General features: G+C 35.6%; 1 protein-coding gene across 2 annotated transcripts in view; it reads left to right on the top strand.

The window, feature by feature from the left end:
* The window catches only part of TRPC3 (transient receptor potential cation channel subfamily C member 3), a 65068-nt gene extending 48145 nt beyond the window's left edge, over positions 1-16923 (top strand). The window contains exons 10-12 of one of the 2 annotated variants that reach the window (XM_063108495.1): positions 511-594; positions 13672-13747; positions 16781-16923. In XM_063108495.1, coding sequence (XP_062964565.1) covers positions 511-594; positions 13672-13747; positions 16781-16923 — 303 coding nt within the window. The remainder of the gene's footprint in view (positions 1-510; positions 595-13671; positions 13748-16780) is intronic. The other variant, XM_063108496.1, reaches the window with a different exon arrangement.
* The last annotated feature ends 5741 nt before the right edge of the window (positions 16924-22664 follow it).

The raw sequence follows: 22664 nt of genomic DNA, 5'->3' as shown, positions 1-22664 counted from the left end.
ATGCTCAGAGAGATGTATTATTTTGACTAATATTTTAGAGCTACAAAATATCACCTGGTACCATCTGAACCTATAACTTGTTTCTGTTCAAGTCTAGGAGAGGAACTTAGGTTCAGGAGCAGGCTGAACTGCCTGTATGGAACTTTGCCTTCTAAATAAATGCCATAAGCACATCTTGATGAAGTATACAAGTTTCCCAGGAAAAATTATGTTTGGCATGAGCCAACTTTTTAAAATATGTTTTCAATTAAACAGTTCTATTACAGGACCTCTTGCCAACATTTTGATAAGTGTGAGTATGTTGCTCACGTTAATTTCTAGGGAATAGAAATACAGAATTATAATAGAAATTAGGAAATATATTAAGTCAATTATAAAACTCAGCTTCCACAAAAATGTTCCTCAGGAATGTTGACTCCAGAAATGTTATCAAGGAGAATAAAGTGGATTATATTTTTTATTCCAAATGAATGTATTCTAATTTACTAGGTTAATTGTATTTTTTCCTAGTTAAACCTCTTCACTCAATCTAACTCAAGAGTTTTTGAATCACACAGTTTTAACAGCATTCTCAATCAGCCAACACGTTATCAGGTAAGCATTCATCAGACATACTTCTTTATCTGTATGTGATCCCATATATGTCTTTGTGTGGGGGTGTGGATGTGCATAGTGAGTAGAATGATATTCTTCAGATATACTATCAGGATAGTACAGAAGAGAAAAAATGAGAAAATTATATGTTAATTGGAGGGGACTTTAGAATCAGAGTCCAAGTCCTCTTTTTTAGCTGAAGAAGAGTTCCTTAAGCAATATTGAAAGCAGTGTTGCTACAATTTCCAAAGAACCTTGAGCTGGAGAAAACAGTGGGAGATATGGCATATTAGAATAAATAATGCTGTCACAGTATGGAAACCTGATACATTTCTCCAGGTTTTTCTTTCAGGGGATCTATTTTCCAAATGGATTGTTAGGCTGTACTGTTTCATCAGTATTACTTTAAAATATCTTTTGCATTTTGATATTGGACATCACATTTGAACACTATTCTCCAACTCAGAAGAGGTTAAAGTCCTTTATTTTTCAACTGGCTGATAGTTTTTTTTTTTTTTTTTGGTCGTTTTTTCGTGACCGGCACTCAGCCAGTGAGTGCACTGGTCAGTCCTATATAGGATCCGAACCCGCGGCGGGAGCGTTGCCGCGCTCCCAGCGCAGCACTCTACCAAGTGCGCCACGGGCTCGGCCCTGGCTGATAGTTTTGATCATCAAATCCTTAGATTTCTGGTGTGTGTAAGGTCACAAGACTGAGGGTCAAGGAATTTATAATGTGTTGGTGATATCAATTAATGGGTGTAGTCCTCTTCATACAGTTTTCTTGGAGGCAGGAAATTCTGCAAAATTGTTTGGCACACTGATTGTCAGTCTTACTTTTAGTGGTTACATTATATTCCACTATATAGTTGGACTTTAATCAATATTCTATTGATGGAAATAGAGGATTTTGCCAATATGTAGCTATTACAAGCAAATATGGCAGTAAGTAACCTTGTATACCTGACATTTCAAACATGCAAATATATAGAATTGTCTGGTTAAAGTATATGTGCATTTAAATCTTTTAGCTATTATCAAAATGATTTCTATGGAACTTGTATCAATTTATGTTCTTAAAATAAGTGTATGAGTTCCCATTTTCTCCCTAGTTTACCAACAGTGTGTCACCAAAGGTTTTTATCTTAACCAGATAAATGAAAATGGTTTTACTTTGCATTTCTTTATCATAATAAAATTGACCTTTTATGTTCAATGTTCTGTATATTTATGACTCAATATATAGTTGCTTTTCTTTATGGGCTTTTTGTTATCAGTTAGGAAGAATTCTTTACATTTTAAGAACATCAGCCTTTGTCTGTAATATGAGTTGAGAATTTTTTTTCACAGTTTGTTGTGTGTCTTTTTAATACTTAACGGGTGTTTTTTTCCCATCTAGAACTTTTTTTATTTTTGTGTAGTCAACTTTACAGATCTTTTATGGACTCAGGTTTTGTGTACTATTTGGAAATATCTTCTCCCATATGAGATTACTTAATAATTTTTTTTACCCATATTTCTTTAGTACTTTCAGTTTTTATATGAGAGCATTTGACCTATAAAGAATATATTTTAGTGCAATATGTGGGTTGGAGATCCAAATTTATTTTTTTTCCAGATTACACAGCTAGGTATGTTGAATAATTTATCTTTTCTATTTATTAGAAATACCACCTTTATCGTTATTAAATTTCTATATCTATTTAGATTTAATTCATGGATTTCCTTCTGTTCCATTGATCTGTCTATTCATGCTATAGAACAACATTATTTTAATTATTGTAGTTTAAAACAAAATCAAAGAAACAAAATGCACACACACACACGCACACGCATGTCCTTACTACAGGTTTCTTATTTTACAGAATTTTACTAGCTGTTCTTTCTTCTTTCATTTTCTATTTGAATTTTAGAATCAGCTTGTCTAGTTTACAAAATATCCTTTTTGATCACTTCTTAGCCTTTTGGCTAAGATCAAGGATTAAGTGTACAAAATATCCTTTCAGTATTTTTATTGTGATCATGTTAACTTAAGGAAAATTGGTATCTTTATGATGTTCTGTTTTTCTTTTTAAGAACATGATAATTTTCCATTTGTTCAGGTCTTCTTTTGTGTACTCAGTGTCATTTTAGTCTTTATACTGTTCATATTTACTAGGATTAATTTACGCAACTCACACAAAACTGTCAAATACCAGTCACTGAGTGGTTAAAAGAAAGTGGCTAAAAGAAGATAGAAATGTATTTCTACTTCATGTTCAAGAAGTCAGGAGCTCTTAGTATGGTACCTAACAATGTCAGAGACCCAGGCCTTTTCTATCATATTACTATGTTATGAATGTCTTTCAGTTGAACATTATCTCATGGTTCAAGAAAGCTGCTGGAGCTCTGGCTGTTATGTCTGCATTCCAAAATACAGTTAGAAATGATAGGGAAGAAAGGTTGTTCCTAAAAGGAACTTCTGTAAAGTTGTACAAACTGACTATCTGCAATGGAGGCTGGCAAATAAAGTCCTATTTTCAAGTGGTTGTGTGCTAAGCTAAAAAACTGGGAAAGGGAATTGGCAGGCTCTGCTGAAGTAGATTATATTATTTGTCTTGGTGCTTATCTTTATGCTTTTAAACATACTTACTTCTTTGTTAATTGATTTATGTTTCAACTTCTTATTTTATGTTTCCACTTTGACACACCATATCTGAACTATGAAAAAATCAACATGCTTATTTTATGTTTCACCATTTTCCCCCTTTCCCTCCTAGTTCCTGCCGGGTAAATCATTAGAACTGTAGGGGAGAGGGAAAAATCCTTTACTCTCTTAGTTCAGTACTGGGGCCTGTGAACTAAACTGACAAAAGACAGATTAACAGGAGAAACAGTTTATTTACACAGGTAATGCACGTCTGTGTGAGAGAACTTAGTGATGAGTAACTCAAATGGGATGATTGGAATTTATATATTGTCTTAACAAAGTGCAATAAATTTGTGAAGAAGTGACAAGACAAAGAGTGTGGGTTCCTAGGGTTAATAAATATATGGGAGAAACTAACGGAAGATAAGGGTTATTTGAGTAAGGTTTGTTTATGCAGACACATCTTGGTGCCAACTTTCTGTTCCCAGGGATAATGGTTTCTCTTCCTCCTCCTGGAATGGGAGAGAGGAGAGGTAAGACCTTCACAAAGGGAATATGTCCTGCTTTTATTAAGAGAGAACGGAGCAGAGAGCTCTTTCTGTCTTTGCTACTTCTTCATTGCCTTCGGCTCAAAATAATCTTTATGTAAAAGTGACATATTTTGGAGTGGCTTATTCTGATCCCTTTCACTACCTTGTCAGGATTATAGCACACGTTTGCTTTAGTTGCAGTCCTACAGTTACACAGAATCAATACTCAGCATCAGTCTTTTTGCCATAATTTTCCATTAATCTCTTTTTCAGCTTAAGTTCATCTTCTCATAGTTTCTTCAAGAAGAGCTTATAGGGACTATGTTACTGAGTTGTTTTATGTTCTAAACTAGCTTCTGTTTTCTATATATTTATATCGACTAGGTGATACTTTCTTAAAAAAATATGTATTTGTAGACATTGCTTTACTGACTCCTAGAATGGAATGTTGATTTGGAAGAGTTTGAGGCCAGCCTAATAGTTTGCCTCGTATAGTTGACCTGAGGTTTGGGTTTGAATGTATCCGATTTTCTTAAATCCAGTAACTTGCTATTGATTGTTCTGTAGGTGGATATAAGATGGATTTTTCCTAGTATACACCATGGTCTTTCAGTCTGTACAATCGGTCTTCCTTTATTTCTGAATAATTTCCTTCAAGTTTATCTTAAAATTGTCTGCTGAATTTTCTTTAGCTATCTTCTATAGCTACCACTTTTTTCTCTTTTTTTCTTTTTTGAATTTTTCGTTTATTTCTGCATTTGGCTCCTTCTTTCTCATGCTGTATTTTTTTCCTGTCTATCCTCATTTGTGCTGTTTCTAATTTATTCTTCATTTCTGTGATGATTTTTTCCTTCCTCTTCTTGAGATTTGCCAGCTTATATATCATTTCCTTCTTTTGGCTCACCATATTTCTCTTGACCTCTTTGTACTCTTATTTCAAAGACGTGATTGCTTCAAATTTTTTAAAGATGGCATTATCTTTAAATAATGGTATCCCATGTTTTTATCTGTTTTTTTAAAAAACATTTTTCTGATGAGTGTGCTTTATTTGATATTTGTTTTATCCTTTTTTTGGTACTATCTTAATATAGATCCTGTGTATATTGCCTATTGATTATCCCTCAGTTTTGAAATGAAGTAACGTTCTTCTTGGTTTGAGGATGCTAGAGCCACATTCCAGGCTAATAGGAATTTTTAAGCACAGGATAGTGTATGTGAGTTCATTTATTTTTCATTTTTCCTTGTGAGTGAGTAGCACTGCAGGGCTATTCACAAGGCAGACTCTCCCTCCCACTTCACTGACAGAGGAAAATATGGCTTTTCTTTATGTTTTCTCCTTCAATCCTGCATTTCAAGCTTCTGTAGACTTTGAACCAAACAGGTAAGGGATGTCTCCAGCCATGAATATCTACGCTTGTCATTTTCCTACACACTGTCATTTGATCTTCTCATATAACCTTTCTAAAAAAGCGTTAATGATGCCTCTAACTTTCATAAAGAAGGAGTTTGTGTTTTTGTCTCATTCTCCTTTTTGCTTTTGAGTGATTTAGAAGAAATGTAGACATTTCTAACTTTACTGTCAAATTCAACCTTCTTTTTTTTTTTTTTTTTTTTTTGTCTTTTTTCCTGACGGCACTCAGCCAGTGAGTGCACCGGCCAGTCCTATATAGGATCCGAACCCTTGGGGGGAGCGTCGCTGCACTCCCAGCGCCGCACTCTCCCGAGTGCGCCACGGACTCGGCCCAAATTCAACCTTCTTATTGGCTGAAAGTTGTTATGCTTCTGAATGAGATGATCCTTGCTAAATGTCTACAGACTCCAGAATCCTACACATTTTATGTTTTCTAAGAAGAATTCCTTTGCCTGTGATGGGATCTGCTGTGGCTCCCAAATAGTGACAGTAGAAAAAGAGAAACTCAGAAAAAAGTATCGATGAGCTATACACACACATCAATTAAACTTCATATAAATACCTTGATTATACTTAGATAAAATCTCTTTATTATTAACTCCATGAGAGTCTTACTCCATTTGGCTGCTGCTATAGTTTGCATTCCCCTCCAAAACTCATGCTGAAATTTAATTGACTTTTTAACAGCATTAAGAGGTGGGACCTTTAAGCTGTGATTAGATCATGAAGGCTCTGCCCTCATGAATGGATTAATGCTGTTATTGTGGGAGTAGGCTAGTTATTAAGGGAGTGGGCTCCTAATAAAAGGGTAAGTTCCAGCCCCCATTTTCTCTCTGTCTTGCTGCCCTTCTTTTTCCACCTTCCACCATGAGAAGATGCAGCATGCAGGCCCTCACCAGATGGCAGCACCTTGATGTTGGACTTCCCAGTCTCCAGAACTGTAAGCTAACAAATTATAAAAATATAAGTTACTCAGTCTGTGGTATGGTATTATAGCAATATGAAATTGACTAAAGTAGCTGCTATAACATCAATACCATAGACTGGGTGGCCATACAACAAATGTTTATTTCACCTAGTTCTGGAGGCTGGGATCAAGACACTGCCAGATTTAGTGTCTAGTGGGGCCTGCTTCCTGGTTCATAGACAGCTGTCTTCTCACTGTGTCTTCACATGGTGGGAAAGAGGCAAAAAAAAGCTCTCTGGGGTCTTTTTTGTAAAAGGACTAATCACGTTTATGAGGGCTCTACCCTCATGACCTAATCACCTCCTAATACCATTAGATTGGGGGTTAGATTTCAACACATAAATGTGGGGTAGACAAAACTATTCAGTCCATAGAAATAAGTGATCACAGCAGTTATTTAGTTGTTATGGGTTTTGTCTCATGCAGTGTGATTACAATAGATAAGACCCATCTTCAAAAAATTCCAGCACTTAGTCTGCTAAATGGGGATTTTTCCTTCAAAGTGGTAACTCTTGAGATACACTAATTCTAATGTGCTGTCATAACTCAGAACATTTTAAGGATATCATTAAAGAATTACTTTTATAATTGGTTTATAAGACACACACAAAAAATGATTCATTATTTTCTAGTTATTGAACTCAGCAAATAGTTACTGAATTCATATTAACAAGGCTCAGTGCCATGACTTTACATTTTTTCAAAAATGGTCATTCACCTTCAAAAAACACTTGGCCATCACTAGTAGGGCCATCATCTTATAAGGTTTACTTCCAAATGAGGGTATCCTCTCCAAGCCAATTTATTCAAAGACAGAAATTCAAATATGCCTCAAGGGTCAACAGAGGAAGAGTTTCAGAAATGCTTTGATCAATAGCAGTACTTAAAAAATTAAAATTAATTATTAATAGCATGCTGAGGTAATTTTTTATGTGTGTGAAGAATTATCTTAAAAACTGCAGATGATTTTTCTCAAGAATGTTAAAGACTCAGAAGGATGACTATGATTAAATTCTGCTAATTTTAACAATATTTTATTGAGTATCTGTGTTGGTTTGGTTACGTCAAGTTAAAAGCACACAGATATGCTTAAGGTATATTAAGAAATAGGAATTTATTGTAAGATCTACAGAAGCTGGGCTGTAGGTTGTATCTTATTCTCTCTGGTGTCTCTTGTGGCAGCTGTGCTTTAACAGCTGAATTTGGCTTGGGAATACCTTTGGCTCAGATAGTGTTGGAACATCTTTGGCCCATGTATTGGTCTCTGGTCCAGTCCATGAAGCCTATCTTTGCAGGTTTGGTTTTAATAGAAGCACATGGCAATTTTTCTTTAAAGGGGGCAAAATGAAACATTCACATTGAGCTCCATTCACAATGAGCTTCCTGGCACATTCAGGACAACCCCTATTATGCATGGTCTTAGGTTATAAGGATACAAAGGTACAGTCCATGACTTCAAGGATCTCTCCACTGATGTAGGAAGGCAGTGTTGAGGTAAGGAGGAAGGAAAGGAAAGTAAAAAAGTAGGCAAACATCACACAACACTGCAAAATGCTATGTGGTATAGGCATGCCTCTATATGAAATAGAAATAAATAGAAATAACATGAAAGATAAATAAATAAATAAAACCCAGGGGAACCCAGAAGAGGGGATATTTGAAAGTCAATGAAGTAGGAGAAGAAGTAAATTTATTCTCTGTTGCCCCAAAGAGCAGAACTTTGACCAGTGGTTAGAATACAGAGAAGTTTTCTAACAGCTCAAGTTGTCCAAACATGGATTACACCAGCTGTCTGAAAAAAGTAGCAGACTCTGAATCACAGATGTATTTATACAGAGGCTGTGTAGTGGTAGTCTGTCAGGGAGTCCCACAATGAGTAGTATGACTTCCAAGGTCTTTTCTATCTCTAAAATTTTACTCTCTTTCTGAGTTCTTTATATGTGTCCAAATCAGTTTCATTATCTTCACTCACACTTTTTAGATTGCTAAAATTCATAGTACAGAACCTACCAATGACTGTAAAATTTGACCTCTCTGTAGAATGAAATGAGAGAATAAATGTAAAAATACCTTATAGAGTGCTTATCAATTGTTAATTGAATTTGAATCAATAAAAAATAAGCAAATGAAAGAAAAGCCTTGACTCCTTTTGGAAAGAAAGATATCCAACCACCCACCAGATATGCAACTACCCATACCTTATTCCTTCTCCCAGTCTTAATGGAGGGTTGACAATGAGCTTGGGCTTATTTGCAAAAAGAAATGCTTGAGGTAGCTACCACCTAGGGTCTTTACCTGGCTACCACTCAATTCCAGTTTTAGAACCTCTCTCCAGGCTCCCATACTCTACACAGAGAAAATCCATAGGCTGCTCTACAGAGCCACAATGTCTTTCTTAAAGAGTGACTCACAGGTTCGTAAAAAGAATTCTGGATAATCCCTGGAGGTTTGTGGAATGTGGAAGTTATCTGTAGAGTTCTATTGTGTTAGTTAGCAATTTGACCAAGAGGAAAAAAATATGAATCTGTTATTGGTTAGTTTAACTTTATAGTACCAGCTTTGATTAAAGAATCAGTTGGAAATTTAAAGATAGTATTTAAAATGGTACTTCTACTTGTTACATGAGTTTCATGGTCCTTGCCTACGGTACCATTATTAAGATAGATTAATCAGGATTTGCTTTATGGAAGCATAGATGATAATGAGAGAATAATAGTTACATTAATTGAGCACATGTAATTTACATGTACTCTCTCTCTTACATGCTACATTCTAACATTTCCATTATACAGATTAAGGCTCCAAGTTTCCATAGCTTGTAAATGATGGAGTCACAACTCAAATCCAGATGATTTGTCCTTGCAGCTCACATTCTTAATTGTGTTAAAGAAAACCAGAGCTGGACATTAGTGGTAAAAACAGATTTTATTCTGGAACTATTGCAATAGGAGAAAAGAGACCTCAAGGAGAGAGAGTCTTCGTCAATTGTTACACAATATTGGCTTGGATTCACCAGACAAGCTTCCCAATAGTAGGAAATGGCTAATCTTTGCCCCCTTCTCAGAGCTGCAGATCATTTTGGAATTCACGTGAATTATCTTTTCAACACAAGCAAAGCGATAGACTATTAAACAGGTAGTGTCATGTGTAGGGAAACTGACTTCAGTCCAACATCAAGTGTCATCTTGCTTATAGAGAGGCTTAAGCTTGGTGTAATGGTGAATGAGTATATTTAAGCTGTAAATATTAAGAAGAAATTTTTTGTGGGATATTTGGCAATCTTAACACACATCAGATTTTGAAGGGGAAAATTTTAAGCCTGCAACCATAATTTTCCCTGCAGATCAAAGATAAAATATTGATGAATATGTCTTCTTATTTTCCCTTCAATGAGGGAATTTAATATAAGTAGCTTTGTTCAGGATGTTTCTAGGGAACCTGAACTCTATATGAATTTTTAAAATATTCTATTTTCCTATAATTTTCCTTTCTGGCAGTAAATGTGAGTTTACATAGACTTTTTCTAAGCATGGTTTCAAATAACATTATATAAATATTTTAGGGGTATTATGCAACGAAGTGTGGTTAGAAATATCTTAATCTCCAAACTTTATTAAATAATAGTAACAGTAAACCTTTTAAAGCAGGAACTATGCTAGTACATGCATTTGATTATTTAATCTGCACAAGAATTTATGGGCTGAATCTTACTACCTCCATTATATAGATGAGGAAATGGAAGCTTAGAGAGTTTGAGTACCTTAAGTTCACTCAGCCAGTAAATAAAAGCCCGTATTCGAGTTCAGAGATTCTTAACTACAAATACATTCTGCCTCATCTTAATTTTTAGGAAAAAATTAAGCACAGTTTTCTGATGTAGAGATCTGGCTCTGACTTGTTGCATGGATCTAATTTTAAACTTTTCTATTATCACAACCCTTTGTCCTAGACCCATTCACTGAATAGACACTTCTTTCCCACTAATTTGTATTACTGCCTTCCACCCAACGCAGTGGAAATTCCTATCTGTTGTCAAATAATGGGAGTACAGATTGACCCAATGGCGGCTCCTCTCTTAACTCTGAGTTCTTTTTCCTCCCTAACTTAACTGCCAGGAGCAGGTCAGCAAGTCTGCCAGAGTAGACACTCAGTTGGAAACAAGATGTCAAACTCCTTTTCTTTTAGGCAATCCTAATCTTTATGGGTGATTGCCTTGAATTCCCTCCTTCCCTTAAATTCAGGGGAGAGGGAAGCATTTCTTCCCTTTCACACAGGGGAGGGAGAGAATAATCTCTCTCTGCAAAAGACCCATGATCCCTTTCATGTCTCAGTCCTTTTCCTTGGGAAGAGGGTGAAGAGGAAGTGGGTGGTAAATTCGGTACTGGTCTGGTGATTCTCAGTAAGCGGTGAGGGGAGGTAGCTGGCCCCAACTGCTAATGGCCACTTGTTCTTAGACCATAGGGTACTTAGCATGCTTTGTCATCAGTTTGGGGCTTATAAATAATTCCAGAACAACAAGAAAAATTCCATCTGACTTAAGGTTATATTTCACTGGTATTCTTTATTGTATAAATGTTTTCCTTATGGCATGGAAATATCTTTTCCAAAAATATTTCCCTTTTTCTTTAAAAAAAATTGCTTTCCATATTTAGATCTTTGTGTGTGTGTGTGCGCGTGCGCGTGCGCGTGCGCGTGCGGCTGGCCAGCACTGGGATCTGAACCCTTGGCCTTGATGTTATAGCCATGCTGTAACCAACTAAGCTAACCAGCCCATATTTAGATCTCTAATCCATTTGGCTATCTCTTTTTTTGTATATGGTATAAGGCAGAGATCTAATTTTAACTTTCCCATAGGGGTAGTCCATTGTTCCAACACTACTTGTTTTTTCTTTTCCTCCAATTTTCCGGCTACATGTAACTGATATGCAACTTTGTATTTTCTTTCTGCAGGAATCTACCTTCATTGTCCCCTAAACTTAATAAGATCCCTGATGTATTTTCCCATCATAGTGGATTGTTCCATATAGACGTGAAGTTTCAGTGGACTAGGGATTGTGTTCACTGTTGTATCCCTAGCACCTTCTACAGTACCTGGCACAGAACTGGTACTCAATAAACATTTGCTGAATGAATGAATGAGTCCAGTTTAAGATTCATCCAGCTATGGGTTGCTCCTGGGGTCTAGATTCCACACTATTCCACAGGTTTTACATTTTATTGTGACTGGTAAAATGGGCTTTTCTTTTTCAATAGCATGGGCTCTCTCTTGATCTGTTGTTATTCTCTGAAACAGACATTTTGAATTATCCTAGATTCCTTCCTTTTACTTGACCTTGCCATCTAGTGGGTCACTTAGGTTCATAATTTCTACTTCCTTAAAATAGAGATATATTTTCCATTCTCACTCTGTCTGCATTTTAGTTCAGGCCTTTTTTTTTCTTTCCTTTATTAACTTTTAAATGTGATATCTGGTACATGCACAAGAATATGTCTAACACATAATTTATTATGAAGCGTTTATTACATATAAGTTTACGTATAAGTTTATTACATATAGAGATTTCTAAAAATATATTAAATAGACTTACTTGTTATTAAGTTTTATAAGAATAGTTTCATACTTCATGAAGTCTTCTGCAGCTGAAAATTTTCATTCAACATTATGCTTCTAAGATTCATCCACATTGTTATGTGTGCCTATGGTTCATTAATTTCATTAATGAAAACCGTAACGTTACATAGTGTAACATACCACAATTTATTTGTCTATTCTCCTGTTGATGTTTGTTTAGATTGTTTCCAGTTTTTTGCTATTTCAGACAGGGTTGCTGTAAACATTGTTGTCATGTCTCTTGGTCCAAATGTGCAAAGTTTCCCTAGGCTGTATACCAAGGAATGGACTTTCTGGGTGAAAGGATATGCAAATGTTCAACCTTAAGAGATAATACCAAATTGTTTTCAAAGTTGTCTATTTACGCTCATGCCAGTAAAGTATAAAGTCCCCACTGAGCCATAACCTTTAAACATTTGGCATTATCAGATTTATTAATTTTACTTTTATAAAATGTAAAATTGTGCCTCCTTTTAGTCATAATTTGTATTTCCCCATGAAAGGAGTCTGAGCTTGTTTTATAGGTTTGTTGACCATTCACATTTCCTTTTCTGTGAAATACCTGTTTGTCTTTTGCCAATTTTTTTTATTGGGTTGAGTTTTTCTTATTGAATTAAAGTTATTTATATATTTGAATCCAAATTATTTGTCACTTATAAGTATTACCAATATATTCTCCCAGTTTGTATATTGCCTTTTAACTTTCCTTATTGTATCTTTATAAACAGAAGTTTTAAATTGTAATGAAGTTGAATTTATCAATCTTTTCTTTTGCAATTAGAATTTTTACCTTGTTTTTTAAAAATTCAGCTCTACCCTGAATTTATAAACATATTTTCATATACTTTCATTTAAAGGATTCAAAATGTTTGTCTTTCACATTTGAGATGCATGTGGAATTAGTTTTTGTGTTCACGATATGAAGTAAGGCTCCAATTTAATTTTTTTCATATAGATAAACAAGTATCCCGTAACAGTATTTTTTGGGGTGTTGGCTAGCTGGCTATTATGGGGATCCAAACCCTTGACCTTGGTTTTATCAGCGCTGTGCTCTAACCAACTGAGCTAACTAGCAGCCCTCACCATTTATTTAGATTTAAAAATAGTCACAATCTAACAGTGGATGTAGAAAATTTTTTCAAATGGATAAATGTATATGGTACAGATGTTAAGTTTTCTATGTAAAAAATTCTGTACAACTTTCTGTGCAATATTGTTTCTCATCTGGCATATTCTAATTAGGTCAATAAAGTTTTTGAATTATTTCATCAGTGCAATAAAAAAATAGTCACAATCTATATTGCTATGAGAGGAAAGCATGCAATATAACAGAATATATAGTATTTAGAAAACATATAATGTAATACATGTGGCAATTAGTGTAAATATAAAATTTAAAGAAAAGATTTTAAAGGACATACACCAAAATAACAACAGTGATTATCTTTGGATGGTGGGGTTATCAATGTTTTTGTTCATTTCATTTTTTCTTCTCTGTATTTTCCAAATTCTCTGTATTGAGCATATATTCATAGGTTTGTTTTTTTTTTTAATAGTGAGAAATAAGGTATTGTTTCTCGGTGATAATGCAGTGTCAAGGCACCTTACAGAGAAACCATTAGCTGAAAGAAAAACCATGAATTGAAATCTTCCATCTTAACCTTTTTTTAAAGCTTCTTCCACTCCTGAGGCCAAAAAAAAAAAAAAAAAAAAAGGCAAAGAAAAGCATTATTTGTGGATTATGCAATAAATCTCAGTGGAAGGTGAAAAAATGTTAAGTTCTGAAACCTGGTAATTCTCCTGTAAATAGTTATATAAAATTCTTCTTCCCTGAGTTGTTTGCTTTACAGGTATGTATGGCTTTTTGGAGAATAGGATCCAGGGTACTTATGTGTATTATTGGTGATCTAATCATTTCTTTTTGCCCAACAGCAGATAATGAAAAGACTTATAAAACGGTATGTTTTGAAAGCACAAGTAGACAAAGAAAATGATGAAGTTAATGAAGGTAAGCATCTCCAATTTGAGGAATATCCTTTTCTAACTAACTATGAACTTGGAAAACTTCATATTGAAGCATACTTTGAAAATTCAACCCCAGGTTACAGTTTGGGTTCCTCCATGACTAACAGGAAGATCTTGTGTTACATTTCTAAAACTCCATGTTTTTAAAGAAACAGTTATTAAAAAGGTTGATCAGAGGCAATTTATCTCTACTCAGAGTACCCTAACTAATTCTCAGATGTAAGGACTGCCATCTTTCTAGGAGTTTTAAAATCCTTCTTACGTAGGGTAAACAGTACTGTCAGTTCTATTTTTAGTGAGTTCACATCATGTTAACAACGTTTTTCCAGTGATGCAGGTAAAAGAACAGTTGAGTCAGACAGAATCCACATCTTCAGAAAAACATCTATTTTGTTGTCCAGAAACAAATCTCTAAACCATTTTTTTCATCTGGTGTTTCTCTTCTGAATTTTACTTTTCTCCTCGAGTGCTTACTTAAGCAGAACTTTTCAAGGCATATCCTAGGCAGAATATCTGTCTGGACTTTAAAAATTTTTCATCAAAAGCTGAGGGTAGACCAAAGCACAAGCCCAGAGTTGGAAAGAAATCAACCTGAGAGAAACAAGATGCCCTAAAAATGGAAACTGTATCTTCCAATTCCAGTGAGATGCCACTAGATCTATCTACACTGATAAGAGAAGAAAAGGCTAAGCTTTGTAAAATTGTTGATGGGCTTTGAAGCCATTACTTGGTTAATAAAAGGAATCCCTTGCAAATCTGAGTCAATCCAATGGTATTCCTATATAGTAAAGAAATCTAAGAATATGTGATTGTGAACTAGCAAAACTTCAGTTGTGGTGACCTAGAAACAGTCTTAGGGAGATAGGATTGGAGTGAGGTTGTAGTTTAGAAAGCAGAAATCTGATCCGTTGTACCAGAGAAAAGAAAATGAAAGTGAAGTGGGAGGAATTGGACAGCCACAACAGCGTTAAAAATGAGTATTTTCCAAGCCTTTGCACAAAAGAGGAAAATGAGCATTTGGAGTTTTGAACAAAACTCTTGACTAAGAAAGTAGATCGTATAGCTTAATAACCTCCTCATTTAACAAATGAGGAAACTGACATCCAAAGAGGTTGAATAATTTGTGTTTCCTATATTGGCAGACTAAATACCACAGTTAGTGTATAGTCTCACCATGACACAAGAACAAGAAAGAAGGATATGGCAAGAGGGAGGTAAAAGTGGGTCCATTACGGGACTGAATGGAGTGAGCATTCATTCCTCCCACTAAAGACTGGACTTGTGATTTCAAATTAGATCCATGTATTCCCTCTATAGTGCCATATGCCAAAGGAAGCACTTTTTTTTTTTTTTGCCACAAAAGGAATCCACAAATGATTTGTGTGTATTTTTTTTTTTTTTGTCCTTTTTCGTGACCGGCACTCAGCCAGTGAGTGAGTGCACCGGCCAGTCCTATATAGGATCCGAACCCGCGGCGGGAGCGTCGCTGCGCTCCCAGCGCCGCACTCTACCAAGTGCGCCACGGGCTCGGCCCGATTTGTGTGTATTCTTGAGGAAGAGTTAGAATTCCTTCAGAAAAAAAAGTTCTGACTTTTATATATATATATATATATAATAGAAGAATGTAGAAATTATACCTTAAAGCATCATAAAGATACCAGGAAAATATCATCAAAGGTGTGTTTTACACACCATTCTATTATAAAAAGCTAAGTCAAAGTACCAATGATTTGAAAAATCATTTCTTAGAATCAAGGTAAATTCCTGCCCCAGTGTTCACTTTTCAAGGTCAGTGGCTTATCTATGTATTACAGCCACTTGCAAGAGAATTGTATTAGACCATTTCTGTTGCTTATAACAGAATACCTGAAACCAAGTAATTTATAAAGAAATAGAATTTATTTCTTACAGTTTCAGAGGCTGAGAAGTCCTTGGTCCAGGAAACACATCTGATGAGGGCATTCTTCTCTGTGGGAACTCTCCACAGCAACTCAGGGTATATCACATGGCGAATAGGCTGAGCAAGAGAGCTAACTAACCTCCTCACTTGCTCTCCTTTTAAACCTGTCAGAACGATGCCCGTGACCACCCATTAAACCATCAATGGATTAATCCATTCAAAAGTGTACAGTCCCTACAATCTAATCACTTCGTAAAGGCCTCACATTTCAATTGCCATAAGAAGATTTCCCACCCTTTTAACACTGCTACCATGGAGATTGTTTTCAATGAGTTTTGGGGGGACATTCAATCCACAGCAAGAATCCAGTTTTTAATTGCAATCTACATACATACACTCAAAATACCACCAAGCTGAACTGTGAGAGCCGTTGTGTTTTAAGAGCCCAAACTCTCCTTTTAGAGAGTATGGAATTTACACATTGCCAATGGTATCACATCTAAATGTCAATTTGAACATTGCTTGTTACTTCCGTATGCATCAATTCTCTGTGCCAAACTAATTTGTTTGTTCTTTGACTCCATGTTCATTACCACTGTCTTCCCTAATAAACACCCCTACTCTTTTTCCTTTCCTTTCCTTACTTCAAATTTGAACATTTACTTCTTCTATGTATTTGCCTATTAAATATATTTCTTCATTTTTAATAAAGTTTAGGTTTGCTAGGATTTCCTTTGATCCTAGCAATGGGAGACGTTCCATCTAGGTGTCAACCCTATGCTTGAGGGAAACAAAGAGACTCCCTGTAAACAGAAAGTAGACATCCTGGCTGTAGAGATCACCCTGTGTTAAAAGTTGAGTGAGCCAAAGAACAATCCTTTAAGCTGAGTTTTGCTATTAACAACATAGCTGGACTATTTTATAGCTTTTTTCAAAGGTCAGTATATTTTTAAAAACATATTTCTAAAATATTTTAAAGAAAAAAATTTGAACTACTACATTGGAGACTTGATGAAGCAAAATGTATTCATTATTGTTTGAATTTCACTCTTTGTTCTTTTCTAAATCCAAAGAGCAAATTACCAATTTTGTATATTTCTAATACAAATATTATAGGTGAATTAAAAGAAATCAAGCAAGATATCTCCAGCCTTCGTTATGAACTTTTGGAGGACAAGAGCCAAGCAACTGAGGAATTGGCCATTCTAATTCATAAACTCAGTGAGAAGCTGAATCCCAGCGTGCTGAGATGTGAATGATACAGCAACCTGGAATTATGGCTTTGACTATAGCACAAATGTGGGCAATAATATTTCTAAGTATGAAATACTTGAAAAACTATGGTGTAAATTTTTAGTATTAACTACCTTTATCATGTGAATCTTTAAAAGTTAGGTCTTAATGATTTTACTGTTCTATCACATGAACATGCATTTTAATTGTCTGCCTTGACATTACAAACAACGACATACCATTGTAGTTAAAGGCCGAATATTACTACATTATTGACATATTTTGTTCGTTTTAGAGTAAACTCTATGTCTTTGCATTACCTGTTTGTCTTCAAGAGATTGTAAACTCTTTGGGGACAGGAACCATGTATTACTCATCTTTGTGCCTCCAACATCTAGTACAGTGCCTGGCATATAGTAGGTGCTCAATAAATGTTGAAACCAACTTAACTGAACTGCCAACAAAATACGAATAAAAATAAAAGGTCATCATGATGTAGCATACAAGTCCTTCCCTTGTCCAAGCACTGAAGAGATTTTTTTTAATAGAAATGAAGAAATTTTACAACCAGCTATGACTTAGTGATATTTGCTTAGAATTTTAGGCATCACTGATAATCCTAGAACCATTGAGCCCTGAGTGAAGAATTGACGAAAATGGGTTAATAGAAAATGTAATTACATTACATATTTAATTTTCATAGAATTGTTCAAAAGAAAACAGCAAAATGGGTTAATAGAAAATGTAGTTGCATTACATATTTAAGTTTCATAGAATTGTTCAAAAGAAAACATTAAAAATTTTTCTAAAACATATATTGTTTGCTTTGTGTCTTAGAATTTTGTTTGTTGCTTTTCAGTAATGTGAAATTAGTCAGTGGTGTGGTGAGTATTTTTAAAGTTGGGGGTTTTGCTATTTTGTTATAACCTTATAATTTCTGCCTTGATGCTTTAATACTAAATAAAATATCAAGAACTGACTTCATGTCTTGCCCATTAGGTCCATTCTGAGTTCTGGAGAAACAGGAAAGAGCAATCACTGTCTGAAAAGACATGGCTAACAACACCTGGTGTGTTTTATTTCCCTTTTTGGCAGCTGGTCTGTACAGTGATCCAAACCCTTGACCTTGGAGTTATAATACCGTGCTCTAACCAACTGAGCTAACCGGTCAACCCTTCATTTCCTTTTGAGAAATCTCTTACCATCATTTCTTATAATGACTGACATTTTTTTTTTTCCTATCACGGATTTCATTTCCTCTTTCTACACAAAATAGATTGTGATGTATCTGTATTTGATTTATTACACAACTGAGCTGAATACTGGTGATATCTCATGCAACACCTCATGACTTGAATAGGAAAGGAGATACAGGCCAGTAAGTTCCCTGCTCTCTTCATAGATTCTAAAATACTCAAAGTATTTTTTAACCAGTTAGGTTTAAATCTCTCAGAGAATTATATTTAGCATCCTGAGCATCTTCAGTCCATTCTCACCAAGTCTTACAAGCATATGCATTGTTATCATAGCTCAAAGAGATTTATCAGTCTTAAAAAACAATTAAATACATGATGCTTTAAAATCATTGCTATCACACAGAAAGGCTTTCTAGACATTAAGACAAAGATGAACATTAAATAGAACTACATAAAGCTCTTTAAAGATTACTTCTTAATTTCTACTTTTTGGGAGTTAAATTAAGAAAATATCTTTATACATTTTTTGCTACCATTGTAGAATATTTAATTACCTTTTGTGCTATGCTAATAGTATTTGTCTTAAACATTTAAAAAATTTTATGTGTTTTATGTCATGCCTCAAAACTGAATAAAATATTGAATTTTTCCATTGTTATATGTTACTTTATATTTTACAAAATACTTTATATACTCCATATAATAAAGATAGGGCATTTCTATAATAAATGATACTTTCAGTTTTATAGTATTGTCCAGCATTCTAAGTGTGGAAATTTTTGATTGTGGCCAGGGAACAAAATATTTAGTCATTTTCCTAATTGGGTTTAGAAAAATGCTGAATGAAAAAGTGGCAGATCGAGCTAAGAACATTCAGCCTAGGATCCTTGGAATACAGTGACCAGAGAGGTATGAAAATAAAGCTATGGTGTCCATACCATGTGTATACATTTTTTAATTTTTATTTTTGGTCCATGACTCTCACAACTGTAGCATCCTTAACAGGTTGTTTTTCCTCTATTTACTACACTTGGGTAAAACTGTTATAGTTTTAATATGTCATCCTTTTCCTTCTTCATAGTTTTGAGGTGTTAGTCAAGAAGGCAAGTGAAGACAAGGGGTAGTGGATGCTGTTGATGTTATACACGTCCTGCCCACATCCCCTCTACAGGGCCAGTGCACCCACCTCCCAGATACTCCTGAACAGTTCCCAGCTAATCACTTCTCCAGAGAATTGCCCTCAGCCAAAAGGAGGCAGCCTCGCCCTGGATGCTATGCCTCCCCCTTCCATGGCCAATGACTGACTGGGGTGGAGGCAAAGAGGTTGGCCTCTTGTTTCAAGGTGGGCCTAAACTTTTGGTGCAGTTCATGCTCCAGAGCTCCTGCAGGAGTTAGGCTGAAGCCAGACCCAAGCTGAGATCAAATTTTTGTTTAGCCTCTTCCTCTGCATTTTCCTATTTCCCTTGGTCCCTTTCTCCTGAGAGCATTCCCTCAGTGAATCCAAATCTTGTTGTGTTTTGCTTCTAGGAACCCCATCCTAAGACATGAGGTATTAATGCAGTAGCATACAGGCAAGGTGAGGATTAGTTAAGGGGATTGCTGTCAGAATTAGTTCTTCTCTTGAGGTTAAAGTTAGCTCTGGGTCAGCAAGTACTTGCCTTACTCACTGTTAACAGGCACATTTGGAAAAGCAAAACTTAAGAAGTTGGTGGGAGCATTTTAACAGGATCAAAAATAACTTGTCTATTCAGGTACTTACAATTAATTAAAGATTGTCAAAGCCCCAGGATTTTTCTTTCCTTGTGACATCTCTCACTTTTTAAAAAATCTCTTTGCTCTTCTTAGTTCTTTTCTCAGTTACAGATAAGATAAAGGAAAGAAGACAACACTCAAACTGCATCTTAGGCTTATTATTTTAAATGTTTAGTACTTTGTTAAGTGTCTGCTGTGCTAAAGTTTACTGAGCACCCATGACTTTATGGAATTCACATCTGTTGAGAATCTTGGGTTCATAGACTTGAAATAAAATAGGGAACTATGAAGAATGGTATCCAATGTCTTCAAAGGGTTCTATGCACTATAAAAACTTAGAAATGACATACATTGTGATTAGTAAAAACAAATTTAGTACAATTTAGGATGACTACTTTATCCGGTCATGTCGAATATGTCTGTATTTCAAATGCATAAGCCATATGTAAGCAGCTTTGTAAATGAGAAGGTAAATGTCATTGTGTGGACTACGACAAATCACTTAACTTCTCTGGTCTTCATAACTAGTTCAGTCAAACTTGGTTATACCGCACTGGGGTTCCTGGTCCCTGGGAATCATAGAGGTGTTTCAGAGGGGTGATGTCATCATCCAAGGTAATAATGATCTCTCTGTGTCTTTCCTTTTTTAAAAAATCAGCCCGAAATGGGTTTCTATATATTTTTTTCCTTTTAAAACAAGAGTTTGAGAGTTTCCAAATTTGTACCACATGGGAGTGGAAACTAATGTGTATACTCATGACTCAGACACTCAACCGACAACCACTAACTGTGTGGATGGTTTTAACCTTCAACCTCTAATCAGTTTAAATTGCTTTTATTTTTAGTCATGAGTCATATAATTTATAATGGCTGCTTTATGTCGATAAGGTTATAAATTAATGAGGTGCATGATAATTCTGCAAATTTGTCTGAAGACAATCTTTATCTCATCTAGAAGCAAACATCTTCTGTTGATTTTTTGGGGGGAGCCACCCAGATGTCTCTAGTACCTTTAAACATATTTAAAAAGAAAAAATACAGTGGCAATTTTATCTGACTGGGCATTTCCTTTATTGTGAATAAAAACTCCCACCATTCTAATTATTTGTAGTTTGAAACATTTGCTGATCATTTAGAAACAAAACATGGTACTGATACAGGGCACAGGCCTGGCTGCCTGTCCCTAGACAAGAAACAAACAAACAAAAGTCAAAATGGAAGTCAGCTTTTATTCAGGAATACCGGTGACCTGAAGAGAAGTGCTGGGCTTACCCATCTCTCCAGTAAACCTGAAGGAGCATGGCCAGATTAAAGCCATCTCAAAGACTCAGATTTACTGAAGGGTTTTTAAAAGGGGGGCTGAGGGAATGGAATGCGGGAAAATGAAAAGCAGGAGAGAGGGGGACATGAGCAGCGAGGGCTTCATGCAAGGTCTCAGGTGCAAGGTCTCGCCAAGAATCTCTCTGGTTTCTGCTCCCATCTTTGCTGTTATCTCAGTGCCTGGGTAGTACGTGCAAGTCTGCAGCTTCAGGCTGGCTGGAAAACAACTTTACATTCGTGTAAGTAATGTCATCTTGCCCCATAACCAACGCTCAAAATATCAAATAACCATGGGAAAAGAGGGAATTCAGAGAGATGCATGCCAAAAAAAACCTGTGTCTTTAAAAATTTGCCTATATCCCATGCAGTTTTAGGTCTCAATATGGCTTCAGTCCTGCTCACTCCAACAATACTAAAAATAATAGATCACTTGACTTTTTTAGAAGCAAAATGAAAGAATTCCAAATATCATATTATATCTATTTTTGATGCTTTATCATGGCCTCAATTTCAATGTTTTAAAATAATTTTGATCTTCAAAGTAAACTCTTACTTTAAAAATTCTTTTTAGTGGCAGGATCACCCAGGTATTACTTTTTTCCCCCACAATTAATTTAATGCAAAATAAACAGTGGGCATCACTTGTCAAATGGAAAATAAACATTGCCAGTATATTTTTTATTATAAATATTATAAAGATTATATAAAGATGAATGTTATAATGCTACCTTAAATATAGCAATGCAAAATACCTTATCTTTAAAATTGTCTACCTATCATGCACAATAAAAAAATGAGATAATTACTAAAATTCCCAAGGGCTTTGAAAGATTATACAGTACTATGAAAGAGGTTTGTGAATCCAAAAGAGAAAACGTATTAATGGCTTCTAAGATTTGATCTAGCCCTGGAATATTCTTCATATTCCCCAAAGGTCTTTTTTTTGGCATTTTTGTGACCGGACGCACTGCGCTCAGCCAGTGAGCGCGCCGGCCATCCTTATCCGAACCCATAGCGGGAGCACTGCTGTGCTCCCAGCGCCGCACTCTCCCGAGTGTGCCACGGGGTCGGCCCCCAAAGGTCACTTTTTATTTTTTATTTTTTATTTTTTTATTTTTATTTTTATTTTTTTGTCGTTTTTTCGTGACCGGCACTCAGCCAGTGAGTGCACCGGTCAGTCCTATACAGGATCCGAACCCGCGGGGGGAGCGTCGCCACGCTGCCAGCGCAGCACTCTACCAAGTGCGCCACGGGCTTGGCCCCCGAAGGTCACTTTTTAAAAGATCATTTCTGTCCACTTCATCAGGTTTTCATTATTTTGGTTTGCTTGCTATAAATCAAAAACATAATAATAATGATACGAGTACCATTTTCCTCAAAAGTTGTTAATGTGCACTGCCAGGACCTGAGAAGGGAAACAAGAAAATAAATAGTGGGAAGATTTGGTGCCTACCACCTTAGATATCTCTTTATCCAGGTTCCTACTCTGAAAACTATGC

This window comes from Cynocephalus volans, chromosome 9 (genome assembly GCF_027409185.1).
Source record: "Cynocephalus volans isolate mCynVol1 chromosome 9, mCynVol1.pri, whole genome shotgun sequence".
NCBI lineage: Eukaryota > Metazoa > Chordata > Mammalia > Dermoptera > Cynocephalidae > Cynocephalus > Cynocephalus volans.
The sequence above is the reverse complement of the archived record's forward strand: the minus strand, read 5'-3'. Positions and strand labels throughout refer to the sequence as shown.